At 40.0% G+C, this 15,088-nt stretch overlaps 1 protein-coding gene across 4 annotated transcripts; it reads right to left on the bottom strand.

Moving 5' to 3' along the window:
* Window positions 1-477: 477 nt before the first annotated feature.
* On the bottom strand, window positions 478-14,369 carry LOC129857299 (phospholemman-like). 4 transcript variants are annotated; one of them, XM_055925406.1, is made up of 9 exons: window positions 14,207-14,369; window positions 12,956-13,042; window positions 5,875-5,926; window positions 5,412-5,450; window positions 5,158-5,184; window positions 4,889-4,963; window positions 4,727-4,763; window positions 4,514-4,557; window positions 478-1,394 (listed from the first exon to the last, which is right to left on the bottom strand). In XM_055925406.1, exons 3-9 carry the CDS (start codon window positions 5,906-5,908, stop codon window positions 1,375-1,377), a joined length of 276 nt encoding a protein of 91 aa, XP_055781381.1. In that variant the 5' UTR covers window positions 5,909-5,926; window positions 12,956-13,042; window positions 14,207-14,369; the 3' UTR covers window positions 478-1,374. The 4 variants fall into 4 exon arrangements, with proteins under 4 accessions (XP_055781381.1, XP_055781383.1, XP_055781380.1 ...); XM_055925408.1 differs by having other exon boundaries at window positions 5,412-5,447; window positions 14,207-14,368; XM_055925405.1 differs by lacking the exon at window positions 12,956-13,042 and having other exon boundaries at window positions 14,207-14,368.
* Window positions 14,370-15,088: the final 719 nt, after the last annotated feature.

Below are 15,088 nucleotides of genomic sequence, written 5' to 3'. Positions count from 1 at the left end.
TGTTATTTAACCTGTCTCCTCCCCTGATTGAGGTGGATTTAACAAGTGACATCAATAAGGGATCATAGCTTTCACCTGGCCAGTCTATTTCATGGAACGAGCAGGTATTCCTAATGTTTTGTACAGGCAGTGTAGTTTTGATGAATGTATTAATGTTTTGAGGAGGCAACTACATTTTAAAAACTATTTTACTGTTTTGCAAAGGCCACAGAGTTGTGTCTTGTGAACACTGTTTTGAAAAATACAAAAAAATGCTTGTATGCGTTTGAGAAACACTGTACCAGTCTTTTTGCAGTGTTTCATGTAATCCAGTAGATGGCGATGTAGAAGTAGTTTTGAACCACTCAGGACATGGGCCTTAGGTCAAAAGCAGAAAAGAATTTGCAGTATTAACATTTGAGGAGCCTATCAGAGACTTATTTTATTTAGAGATTCAGCATCTATTAGTATAATGTAATGTAACATTGGACACAGTCATAAAAGGTAACTCTTTTAATTAGAATTACAAACATAGACACCATCTATTCATTTGCCAAGAAACATCTCAATGTAGACCGCGACTCACTAAAAGCCAATTGGGGAGAAAACCCTCTTCAGGTACAGTAATTGTTTGTGTGGTATCTAACAAACTAAAATAACATTAATGTTGTTTTGGTGGCAAACACTCTCAATCAAAACTATATCATCCGCTTATTGAAATCATTTTAATATTCTGTACTATTAAAAAAACATTGCATTTATCATACAACAGATTCTACTGCATAGACCAGTGCACTTTTCTACATTCAACTGAAAAGTTAATATAGGAATAATCAAGATTAAGGTGTGTGAATAGTTATTGACATTATAATAGTTTATGGCTATCGGTACCTATTTTACAGTAATGTATATGCATGTAAGATTATTAGGTGACAGTATGGCAATTCAAAACACACACAAACAGTCAAATCTACCGCATATTTTCCACATACAGGTGGAGCCACTAAAGGTGCAAAACATTGCAATGAAATAATGAGTGAGTCGACACACAGCATCTTTTGGTTATCTGTTTAAATACAACGAACATGGGGGAAAAATCGTGTCCTGCTTTGTCAGTCTGTGTGTGCTCGCTGGTGGCGAGTTACAGTGTGAGTATTGGGCGGAGCAGAAACAGGAGTAATGGGCGGAAGGGAGAACAGCAACACAGGTAAAAGCAGCACACCTCTGATCTCCAATGGCACAGTACCACCTCCCTCTTGGGAAGACAGCACCACTCTCTAAAAAACAACCTCCATTAGACAAAAAACAAGCCAACTCCACCCATCAATTTATATCTCTTGATTGATGCAGAACCAAGAAGTCGATTTGACCTGCTGCTAGGTGGGCGTTTGGTTCCTAGCACTCACTGGCCCGAGCTGTGGACAGAAAGAAAGATGACTTAATATCTTGAATCATTAAAAGCCATTCATTACCAAGCCATGTGAGATAACACAGACATACGGCTCTCCGTTGGGCAGCCATAATGATCATGTCATCACAGGCAAAACAGTGACAGCCATGGCTATAGTTCTGGACTGGACAAGAGTTTTTTGATGATAAGCACAATTAATATTAGCAGCACAGATGCGCAGTGCAGTTCTGTTCAGCAGTGGGAATGATGTGCCACACCCAGCCTACATCAGCTGGTGAGCTACAGGGGAGCAAGCGATGAGTGTGGGCAGATAGGCAGACAAGGTCCGCTCCGGCTCTGCCTAAACAAGTTTTTCAATGAATTGTAATATTTGTAGCTACTTTTTAAGTAAATACCTGCAGTCAACTTGTGCAATACATTAGGAGATAAAGCAGATTGCGTTCTTCATTTCACGTGTCATATTATTTTACATTATGAAGCCTTACCGTAGTTCACCAGAACAGATGAGTCACGTGTTTGTTTGTAAATAGACGGGAGAAAGCGGGAGCAGGTGAGTCCAGCTGTTTATTTGGTTTAACTTGCTAGTAAGCTAAGTAACTGGCTGAATTAACAAGAAGACGGGGCATCATATAGTGGTGCTAGCTTTCTACTGTGTTTGAGAAGTCAAAGCGCTTTGGATGAGTTATCTATACAGCTGTTACTGCTATCTTGATTTCCTTGCATGTGTTCTCCTCTCTGTTCTCAGCAGCCTCAGTCTGCTACTCTGCCTTTTTCTCTGAGCAGAGCAGGCAGACAGGCTGTTGCCCTAACAACTCCACACAGACACAGCGTGAACACATGCTGCTCTAGAGAAAGCGGCAAAACTGAATTAATTTGCACAATTTCTCTTGTTGACATTTGCTTGTAAATGTCCAAACTCACCAAAAAGGACATTCAGTAGCTACTACCTATATACTGTATGCATAACTTCATGAACTGCGTTTAGTTTATTTTTGCTTGCAATCATTAGCATATCATCTAGCATATCAGCCTCCATGGAAATAACTATAACTTGTGTATTTTTTGTTGTTGTTGCGTTTTAATGGCCCCTTGTTTACTAAGCCGGTAATACCGTAAATCCCGGGATGAAAGAAGGACGGATTGACGATATGAAAATCTGGATAGCGCTCAACTCTACAGGCGATTTTCTTGCTTCCCGCAGCTAGCCAGTCACCACCACTTCTAGTTAGCTACCCTTTGCCTGGTAAGAAACACAAGCTGCTTTGCAAAATTAAAAACAATAGCAGCATTGAATTTAAGAGTAAAACAACAGTCTAGCTATGTTTTAATAGTAAAGCAACAGTCTAGCTATGTAATAATAGTAAAGCAACAGTCTAGCTATGCAATAATAGTAAAACAACAGTCTAGCTATGTAATAATAGTAAAACAACAGTCTAGCTATGTTTTAATAGTAAAACAACAGTCTAGCTATGTTTTAATAGTAAAACAACAGTCTAGCTATGTTTTAATAGTAAAACAACAGTCTAGCTATGTTTTAATAGTAAAACAACAGTCTAGCTATGTAATAATAGTAAAACAACAGTCTAGCTATGTAATAATAGTAAAACAACAGTCTAGCTATGTAATAATAGTAAAACAACAGTCTAGCTATGTTTTAATAGTAAAACAACAGTCTAGCTATGTTTTAATAGTAAAACAACAGTCTAGCTATGTAATAATAGTAAAACAACAGTCTAGCTATGTTTTAATAGTAAAACAACAGTCTAGCTATGTTTTAATAGTAAAACAACAGTCTAGCTATGTAATAATAGTAAAACAACAGTCTAGCTATGTAATAATAGTAAAACAACAGTCTAGCTATGTTTTAATAGTAAAACAACAGTCTAGCTATGTAATAATAGTAAAACAACAGTCTAGCTATGTAATAATAGTAAAACAACAGTCTAGCTATGTTTTAATAGTAAAACAACAGTCTAGCTATGTTTTTCTCTCCCTTGAGTATAGAAAATTAGACTGTCTTTGAATTTGTAGTCTCGCTCAGCCCTCCCACTTTCCCCACTTGTAAGGGGTGCATATCTGATGGCAGGGAAGTCAGACGCAGGAGAACAGAACTTGATAATAGCCGGAGCAGATTAATAGTAAAACCAACGGCATAGGAAATTCAAAGTATGGGCACAATAACCCGACGCGCACCAGTCAAACAAAATGTGCACAAGCACTTACAATAAACAATACCACACAAAGACATGGGGGAAACAAAGGGTTAAATACACAACACATAATGAGGGAAATGAGAACCAGGTGTGTGGGAAAACGAGACAAAACAAATGGAAAATGAAAAATGGATCGGCGATGGCTAGAAGACCGGCGACGTCGACGGCCGAACACCGCCCAAACAAGGAGAGGCATCGACTTTGGCAGAAGTCGTGACACCACTGCATTTCATAGACAGGTTCTGTAGCCAACGAAGCCAACTCTACCTTTTTCCTCAGAGAAACGGCTTGATTCTAGCCCTTGTTGTTCAAAAGATATGACCCATAATCCCAGCGCTACGTTTTTTTCTTTCTGTCATGCATTGATGGACAATCTGGGAAGAATTCAGCAGGATGCAACATTTTGGAATGTTCAGATAGAAATATGGTATGTAGAACAAACATGCCTCTGACATGTTGAATAAGGAATAACGTTGGCTCTATTCATGGAATTTCTATCTGCAACATTCGAGAACGTTTTGCAACTGAACGTGGCACTGGTAACATTACAATTAGCCTACAGTATATGCAGACATTTGGTGACACAGAAAGACAGATAAAGGAATAGAAAACAATTTATTGACTAAATTCCTCTTGCCACTACACTATATTTGACTGGGTAAATTCGTCTGAGTCTAAATATGAGATTTTTGATTCCAACCACGTGTCTTTGTGAGACGCTGAATAGGTTAACTGATTTCTAATCCTTTTTCTTGAAGAGGATATTTTGTAATGATCACTCAAACATACCAGTCAGTTATATATGTTCATTATATTCCTAGCCAAGACTTATGCATCCAGATGGCTAGGAATCATCCAGTGTAAAGTGTGGGCCAATCAGAGAGGAGATTGAGAGGTCAGGGGAACCGACCTTGGTCGTTGAGTGGCTGGGCGGCGTTGCTTCCTGACCTCCTCCTGCAGAGAGAAAACCAGCGTGTCAACTCACACTACATTTCATTATACATTATGACACCTAGCTACATAACACACACACATACACCTACCTGAAACGTACAGTTTCACACAAAGACTGCTCCCTGATCTGGACTGAACTGAGTATGCACTGATATGATAGATAATTTACCTTTTGTCCTGGTTGAACTTGCATCTGCAGTGTCCGCCTGTTATAAGAAGAAGGGTCACAAGTTAATCTGTGTCCTACGTTAATGTGAGCATGTGTAAATACATGCTATGACTGTGTCATCATGTGTGAGTATGTGTATGTGTTTATGTGATGGAGTCTTACTGAAGAGGATGGTGATGCCGATCAGACACAGAACTGCTGCCAGGATCAACCCCCCAACACGTAGCCTGTGATAATCTGAACAGAGAGAGAGAGAGAGCGAGCCGGAGAGAGAGCAGGAGAGAGTGCAGGAGAGAGCAAGAGAGAGAGAGTGCAGGAGAGAGAATAATGGGAGCGAGAGAGAGTGAGAGGGAAAAAGCATTAATCATACACATTAAGCCAGGGATGTTGAGAGTTGTTGAGTGTTCTAAAAGATGTATCTCTCTGCTCACCAAAGGTAAATGGATCCTCCTCCTCCACTGTAGGGGCAAAAACATGACAAATGTCAGTTTATCCAGCATCTAGACACCTTCAAAAATAATACAAAGAACTGGAATGCACCAAACCTCAAAATGGGCAAATAGCGAATGGCCTACTTTACTTGTGAATCAAAGATTTATCTGAAAACCATATTATTGCATGTCAAAAGATTTAGAGAAATAAAACTATGGAACGCTATTATGATAAAAAATTGTCAGTTACATACTTTCTTTCTGCTCCTCTGCGAACACAAGGGACGTAACTGCTAACAGAAGAGACACAATGGTAAGCACACAGCATTATGCATTGACACCATGGCATCCCAACAATGTCCCAAACAAGTCAGCTTTCCGTCCCTGTGACAAGTGCACTTGTAACTTTAGTGGTCTCTCAACTGCTTTGACCTTGAATAGCACTGGAGAAGGTCAATGAATCTATCCATCCTCTATTTAGTTCTAGATTGGTATACTATTCATATCCATAACCACATGTATTTCATAACATTACATGAACATATTCTCTCTCTCACTCAAAACATACAATAGTATCTACTGTGCTGAATACTGAGCCAGAGTTGTGAGTGAAGACTGGGCAAAACAAGATGAACAGAGATGGTAGCTTTGGGGAAACCTAAGCAGGAAGTGGTATTAATAGCTATGTATGATTGGTCTTTAAGACCTGCCACTCACCTGTCAATAAAATCAAAGCAGAGATATTTGCCATCTTCAAACTCTCTTTCACCTGGAGAAGACAGAACATAAATAATTGAGGGAAACAAAGTAATGGCATAATAATATGATCATATTATAATATTAGGCTGGCTTTATATGATAAAGTAGCTGACCATTATGACTGCAGTGCACCCTAGCAAATTGGCACTCATCCTCCCTGCCCTTTTCACACCCACATAAGCAGCTCTGCTGCTCAAAATTAAGAAAATAAATGTACCCGCCTGATTGTCTGATCAAGGCTCCACTTGTTAGAATTAAATTACCCTGGTCCCACTACCTATTTGATTTGATTAGACCTTTTCAAACCCGGGAAGCTAATGGCAGCTCATACAGTGACCAAAACTGGCTCACACCAGTTCCAATGTCAACAGAGACCTGACACAACATTTAGCTTTCCCCTGGAGTCCCATATTTGATTTAGATTTGTACAAAATGGCTTCTGAGCAGCGTAACCCATGTGATCTTGAATGTTGCCCAGAGTGCTTTGCTTCATCTCATGCCAAACCTTCAAACCTAATTATGTTTCAGCTATTCCTTGTTGAATATATATTTTGGGCTATAATGTCTTTATAATCATATAACTGTCAAATGACATAAAGGAGTAGAAAATCCACAAGGGAAAAAATGCTGGATCATTGAGCATGGCTCCAGCGCCAAAGCGCAAAGTAACTAGACCCCAGTGATTTTCCATCACACCGTATAAATAAAAGACAAAGAGAGGAAATCACCTCACCCATCAGCAACCACACACTAACAACAACCCACCCTCAGGTTTCTAAAGTATCCATGAGAAAAAGAGAGACAATGTCAACCACATAACAAACATGCTGGGGCTTGAGCAGAGTTCCAGGGGTTTGGCCTTCTTCGATCATACTCTGCCTAACATGATGTTTCTGGAAGGGCTGGATACTGATTGGACAGGAATGGAGTCTCGAGGAGATTTGGTAGCTAAATCCCTTATGTCACAACTCTCACGCTCCCCTTTTGTTTCTGCTCATGATAAGGCTACATTTATTTTCCGTCATGTGGTGTACGCCACCAGCCACATACTGGACAAGCACCAGATACAATCTTCAAGGATTCAGACTCCCATTATTCTTCTCACCATATCCTATCCAGGTTCCAGGGTTTAAGAGGGTGGTACACTACACCACTAGACCATGTGTGTTGTGGTTTTTCACTATGAGCTAAAAGGGGTTTAAGAGTGTAATAGGCCTACACTTTGCCATTGCATAGCGAGTAGTATATGTTACATTACGTGAGTACCATAAATTACTATGTTTTTGGTCACTTAGTATTTTCCTGCCATGGTAGTATAATGAAAAAACTACAACTACTATTTTGTCATTGTAGTACCATGGTAAAGTTTTGTAAAGGCAGCTCCTATAACAACACTACAGCTCCTATAACAACACTACAGCTCCTAAAACAACGCTACATATCCTATAACAACACTACAGCTTCTGTAACAAGAATACAGCTTCTATAACAACAGTACAGCTCCTGTAACAACACTACAGCTCCTGTAACAACACTACATATCCTATAACAACACTACAGCTCCTATAACAACACTACAACTCCTGTAACTTCTGTAACAAGACTACAGCTTCTGTAACAAGACTACAGCTTCTATAACAAGACTACAGCTTCTATAACAACACTACAGCTCTTATAACAACACTACAGCTCCTGTAACAACACTACATATCCTACAACAACACTACATATCCTATAACAACACTACAGCTTCTGTAACAAGACTACAGCTTCTATAACAACACTACAGCTCTTATAACAACACTACAGCTCCTGTAACAACACTACATATCCTATAACAACACTACATATCCTATAACAACACTATATATCCTATAACAACACTACAGCTCCTATAACAACACTACAGCTCCTATAACAACACTACAACTCCTGTAACAACACTACAACTCCTGTAACAACACTACATATCCTATAACAACACTACAGCTTATATAACAACACTACAGATCCTATAACAACAATACAGCTCCACTAACAACACTACAGATCCTATAACAACACTACAACTCCCATAACAAAACTACAGCTCCTATAACAACACTACACCTCCTATAACAAAACTACAGCTCCTATAACAACACTACAGATCCTATAACAACACTACAACTCCCATAACAAAACTACAGCTCCTATAACAACACTACACCTCCTATAACAAAACTACAGCTCCTATAACAACACTACAGATCCTATAACAACACCACAACTCCTATAACAAAACTACAGCTCCTATAACAACACTACAGATCCTATAACAACACTACAACTCCCATAACAAAACTACAGCTCCTATAACAAAACTACAGCTCCTATAACAACACTACAGATCCTATAACAACACCACAACTCCTATAACAACACTACAGCTCCTATAACAACACTACAGATCCTATAACAACACTACAGATCATATAACAACACTACAGCTTTTATAACAACACTACAGATCCTATAACAACACTACAGATCCTATAACAACACTACAACTCCTATAACAAAACTACAGCTCCTATAACAACACTACATATCCTATAACAACACTACGACGCCTATAACAACACTACAGCTCCTATTACAACACTACAGATCATATAACAACACTACAGATCCTATAACAACACTACAACTCCTATAACAAAACTACAGCTCCTATAACAACACTACAGATCCTATAACAACACTACAGCTCCTATAACAACACTACGGCGCCTATAACAACACTACAGATCCTATAACAACACTACAGATCCTATAACAACACTACAGATCATATAACAACACTACAGCTTTTATAACAACACTACAGATCCTATAACAACACTACAGATCCTATAACAACACTACAACTCCTATAACAAAACTACAGCTCATATAACAACACTACAGATCCTATAACAACACTACAGCTCCTATAACAACACTACGGCGCCTATAACAACACTACAGCTCCTATAACAATACTACAGCTCCTATAACAACACTACAGCTACTAAAACAACAATACAGATCCTATAACAAAACTACAGCTCCTATAACAACACTATATATCCTATAACAACAATACAGATCCTATAACAAAACTACGGCGCCTATAACAACACTACAGATCCTATAACAACACTACAACTCCTATAACAACACTACAGCTCCTATAACAACACTACAGCTCCTATAACAACACTACAGCTCCTATAACAACACTACAACTCCTATAACAAAACTACAGCTCCTATAACAACACTACAACTCCTATAACAAAACTACAGCTCTTATAACAACACTACAGATCCTACAACAACACTACAGATCCTATAACAACACTACAGATCCTATAACAACACTACAGATCCTTTAACAACACTACAGCTCCTATAACAACACTACAGCTCCTATAACAACACTACAGCTCCTATAACAACACTACATATCCTATAACAACACTATATATCCTATAACAACACTACGGCGCCTATAACAACACTACAGCTCCTATAACAACACTACAGATCCTATAACAACACTACAGATCCTATAACAACACTACAACTCCTATAACAACACTACGGCGCCTATAACAACACTACATATCCTATAACAACACTACGGCGCCTATAACAACACTACAGCTCCTATAACAACACTACATCTCCAACAACAAAACTACAGCTCAAATAACAACACCACAGCTTTTACAATAACACACAGATAAAACAGAGAGCTTCCCTCTATCTTATAGCAGTGTCATACTATTTGGCATTTGGCAGCAACCAGGGAAAAAATCCCCCCCTGGTTTCTTTCCAAGCGCACCCTCCCTCTCCCCAGCAATGTTGGTGAGGGAGAGGGAATGCAAGAAGCGGGAAGCTCTCCAAAAATCGGCCGTGGATGGTTTACGATTCAATACAGGGAGAGAGAGAGGTAGACTCTCCCGGGGTTCTTTCTTTCCACGTTTTCAAGTTGGGAATCATATTACAGAGTAAATGTTAGCAAAGGGTGGAAGCGGCCAACCTTGTGAGATTTATGTAGCAACGTTTAGGGTTGTTGGTTGTCTGTTCAAGACAATGCTAGGCAGTGCTGCGGATCGTGCTTAGCCATCCCCTCAGTTCCCCACCAGGCAGATTCACCCTGGAGACCAGGCCTGGTCATAATGGGATTAGTGTTCTAACATAGGTCACGCTGGCCTCCCTGCCACTGAATACCTGAAGCAAAGGAAGAATCGGCCGTTTGTGTGGTAACAGTACGACTCGGTTCACCCCTCTCTCTTCGCCTTGCACTGCCCTCCTTTTATCCCACTTCACTCTCTAACCTGTTCATTCACAATAGGTTCTTGTCTAAACTTACGATGAGTACACACCCACACCAGTCCCACCCACATTCACTCATTACACCTGTGCTTACTCCCTTATTCACACTCACTCCCTTTCTTTTTTTCTAACTCCCTGTCATTCCACCTGGCCATCTCAGTCAGTCACGACTCACCCATTACTCTACAGTGGGTCCAGATCCCTCCATCTGCAGTATCATTAAGAATCCCAGGATACATTCCAGAATGTCTGTCATATTGGTACAGTGCAGAACCCTGAATTCACAGTTATTTCTGAGGAAGCCTAGATGCCTAAAAGGTTGGATCTGAGGGCTTCAAAGATCCTGTGGTCATTTTTCTTCAAATCACCCACAGGGATAAAACGAGCTAACGATGCAGCTACTCGTAGACTCCTGGTCCTGCCTGAAAAAGCCATTCATTTATAAGGTAAACACATTACTATGTTGTAGTTCTCATTGTAATGGTGTATCACTGGAAGCTTTCAAATGAGATTCTCCCTACTGTAATGTGTGATTTTATAACAAATTCAAAAGGTTCAAAAGGTCGTCCTAGGACTAGCTATGTTTATTAGGAGTAAGAAAAATCACATAAGGGGGAAATATCTTGTGTAAAGTTACTTGTAAAGGTACTTGTGAAATGGATCAAACCTAGGATTTTTTGGTTTTCTTTGTGTTTGTGAAGTCTCTTCTATTTCTCTCTTCTCCCTCTATTCACTCTGCCTACCAACATGAGGAGGATTGGAGATCAAGTTTCCCCCACTACAGAGGCAGAGAGACGTAATGCCAGTTGGGTAAAGGTTTGAGGAACAGCAGTGTCCACTGCCATTTGACTTATCTAAGAGTTCCATGAGGCCTCGGAACAGGCAAATTTGTCTTTTCAAATCACACAATATGGGCTCCCGAGTGGTGCAGCGGTCTAAGGCACTGCATCTCAGTGCTAGAGGCGCCATTACAGACCCTGGTTCGATTCCAGGCTGTATCACAACCGGCCGTGATTGGGAGTCCCGTAGGTCGGCGCACAATTGGCCCAGCATCATCCGGGTTAGGGTTTGGCTGGGGTAGGCCGTCATTGTAAGTAAGAATTTGTTCTTAACTGACTTGCCTAGTTAAATAAATACAAAAATACCACTGAAAGATTGTCAGGTTGAGGAGCAAAGCTTCAATGACAGCCGAGCATGTTCTGTATGTGTGGGTGAGTCTAGATGTGTATGTCTGTGTGTGTACATCTCCCACTATGACCCAGTCACCTCTCCATACTCATACAGGTTCACTCTTCACTCCCCCATAGTGGTGCCTGGACTCCCCCACAGTGGTGCCTAGACTCCCCCATAGTGGTGCCTGGACTCCCCCATAGTGGTGCCTGGACTCCCCCATGGTGCCTGGACACAGGAATCTAGCGTGCAGCTAATTTAGGAACAAAACATACCACTGAGACTATACCGTTGAGGTATAATAGGAACGCAAACACACTGGGAAAACATTCTAATGTGGTAAGGGACTGTGATAGAGCACTACAGTATCGCATGTATGTATTCATATTACATCTGGAATAAATCACATCTGATATTTAACCTATTTATTTCATGCTGCCAGAATTGTTGATTAAAAATGTTATGGGTCCATTCTTCCATGCTGTCTCATAACCAAAACCGAACCAGACAGAAACGAGTACCAGACATTTCTGTGAACGTTTTAAGTTAGCTGGGTAAACTGTAGTCGATATTTGCTCATACAGTGTTGTTTTTCTGTCAGTCAGCCATAGATGGCTATTGAAACCACTCCTTGTTGTTAGTGTTTGATGAAGAAGTAGCTGCAGGAGCAAAGCAGGGCAATGTGTTCCTCTGGCTGCTCAATGGAGAGGGGGGTTGTGGCATACTATAGCCATGACTCATCCCTCCTACCCACAGCCACAAGGTCAACAATAGCAGCAACAGCAGCTCCACTGTTTAAAGGTTAAAGAAGTCATGCGGCCTTCCCTTCAAGGGAAAGACCTTGGTGTTGCTTTGCTGTGCTTCTGAGGCAGTGAGGCCTTGAAATAAGCTTTTCATATATCTGAAGTAAAGAGTGATGGTGTTGCTATGGTGAATGTATGATGAACCCTAATTATCTGAAACTGAGTCAAATTAGCCTTAAACTGAGGAAAAATAGAACCATGGCTAACCTATCATCTCTTGTGATTTGCAATGTCTCACAAAATAAATAAGTGTCCCACTCTGTGATCACACCGAATCTCTCATTTTTAATGAGGCAGTCTCTCTGAGGTCCTCACTTTTGAACGTTGCTCATCCGTATTTGAGGTCTAGACAAACATTGTGTATGATTAGAGCCGGCAGTAGGCGACCCACTGAAGGCAGTAGAATACGTTTAGCTTTTGAGTGTGAGATAACATTTATATGTCAGTTATAAGTCCGTCTGTCAGTATCAATCACCTTAGCAACAGCACTGTGCTGGAGTAACCACAGTGAATAGAGCTGTTATCCTGGACTGATCTTTATCAGGCTTCTTATCAGCTGGGCTGTTTGCACTGTACCAGAACCCCAGATCCCTGTTATCACAGATCCATAAGCATAGACTTGAAATAGAACAACAATTTCATAATAACATGTCTGTCTACTAATCAATCATTCATTCTATTTCAAAATGTCTATTAGCTTACCCATGTCACACTAGTGAGCAGAACATAACTGAGCCATGTTGTACTGTGTTGGCATGGTTACGCATCACCATAGTTGCAGGAGCCATGCTGAAAAGGACAATGTGAAAATAAAATATCCAAGCCAGCACGGTAGCCTATGGTTTGGGTTGGCACAGTAGTGTGTGAAGGGTACCACCAAGCTGTTGAACAGAATTGGTCATTCAAATGTAATTCCCCACACACAGCGGCATGTACACTGATGCATTTTCCATTACAGAAGGACGCACCACAACTAGCCTACCAGTCCCAAACGTATTATCTTGCGACATAAATTTGATCAAATACTGAATATTCTGATCCAGTAAAAAAAAAAAAAATTGCTAATGGGAGAGGACATGTAACATTAGTATCGCATCATTAAGGCTGACCACCCCTCCACCCATCAAAGCACAGCTGGACCACAGCTGGATGATGAGCACCACAGACATTAAAATCTGGCTCTAGAAAAATGTATTGAATACATGAGCGTTATGCCAGATAAAATACTGAATATCACGCGGATTTAATTGGGTCCTCCCTCTTTTAGAAGAGTGCCTGGACACCAGTGCTAAACGGAATAGAAAGGAGAAGAAAAGTTGCCGATGGTCAAAATGTTGCTTTAAGCCTATAGGTTATGGACTTTTTGTTTGGATATTACAAACAACATCCAGAACACTGTTGTAGAACAGCCCGAGTAAATAACTGAATTCATAAAAGCAGGTTAACAAATACATCTGCGTGACGCAGAAACACGATTTATAATACTTGCACATGGCTCTGGCTCATATGCGCTCGTTCTGTCTGTCTCGCATAGGCCTATACTGTAGGCTACAAACTGAAACTATACTACATGCAGGTTCGATCATTGTTCTATAAACATAATTCATAGCCTAATAAAGATTGTACCCTTTAGAGTATTTTAGTTAGGCTAGTCAACTTTTTCCCAAATCTGAGCAACTCTTGCCAGGAAAGAAAAGGATATGCCTATAAAGGAATTACATATATGTTAAGGTCTTACTAGGGATAGGCTACTACTACTAGAACATGTAGAGTGATAAGTTTGTCTTGGTCAAAGATGAGCTAAGCAAACATTTTAGAAATTACTTAAAACAAGATTAGCCTATTGTTGTCTTGAAATGAATAGAATAAATAACGGTTAACATACTCATACTTTTGATGAAACTACAGCTAAGCATTCACTCGAACTCTAATTGTTAGAAAACTAAAACTTACCTCCGACACGCGTTAAACCCAATTGGAGATGTGTGTAGGGGGGAAAAAACAGGAAATGTCGGGCATGGAGCGACACACAATAGACGAACCTACTCTTGAGTCAGACAGACGCCAACACCCTTTTTCACTGACGCTCAACAGGTTTGTTCAGCTTGAAAATAGGCTGAGTTTAAATTGAAGTTGCATGCGCTGGAGAGGAGGAGGATTTTATTATTTGTTTGTCATTGGTTGCTTTCAATGACCTGTTGTTGCTATAACAAATATAGCAACAACATGTAAAAATTGTGATATGGAAGGTACCAAATCGAACATTATCACATCAATATATTCAAAATAGTTGTGTACAGTACCTGTTTTGGTTACATATTCTATCTTGAGAGCATGCACAGTGCACATCTCTGAATACAAACAGTTTTGCATGTTGTTTACTTCTAACAATGGTGTCCAATGGTATTTATTTGGCTTTTCATTAATAAGAATTTGCACAAACAATTGAAGGCTAATCGTTTTAGCTCAATACAACTCTGTTTGACCATAATGCCTAGGACCTATAGCTAAATGAAATGTATTTTAGTTGTTCGATCATACATCTCACTACCACCGTAAAACACCTGAGAATAAACTCATATATTTGAGCCAATAAAGAAACAAAACAGTAAATAGATTGTGGTCCACCCACCCTCCATCCACTCTCACATCCATTCAGGTGTCATTACATTGTCATGGCCAGAGTCCTGCCCCATTCCCACCCCGAATCTTCATCATTAGAACAACAGCAACCAGCTAGTCAGATTCCATCCTTTAGAGATGCTTAGAGTTCACTTGTGTCATCTTCACATTTTCTTTTGTTGTTGGAGGGAAAAAATGGAGATTGAAACAAGA

The sequence above is a fragment of the Salvelinus fontinalis genome, chromosome 6 (genome assembly GCF_029448725.1).
Source record: "Salvelinus fontinalis isolate EN_2023a chromosome 6, ASM2944872v1, whole genome shotgun sequence".
Taxonomy (NCBI): Eukaryota; Metazoa; Chordata; class Actinopteri; order Salmoniformes; family Salmonidae; genus Salvelinus; species Salvelinus fontinalis.
The sequence above is the reverse complement of the archived record's forward strand: the minus strand, read 5'-3'. Positions and strand labels throughout refer to the sequence as shown.

Bases quoted from the DNA above. Each gene is read 5' to 3' on its own strand.
- LOC129857299 (XM_055925406.1), bottom strand. From the start codon at position 5,908: ATGGCAAATATCTCTGCTTTGATTTTATTGACAG. The intron at 5,185-5,411 runs GTATGTAACTGA...TTGCCCCTACAG, and splicing joins CGCAGAGGAGCAGAAAGAAA to TGGAGGAGGAGGATCCATTT. The intron at 1,395-4,513 runs GTCGGTTCCCCT...TTCTGTCCACAG, and splicing joins CCAGCCACTCAACGACCAAG to CTCGGGCCAGTGAGTGCTAG.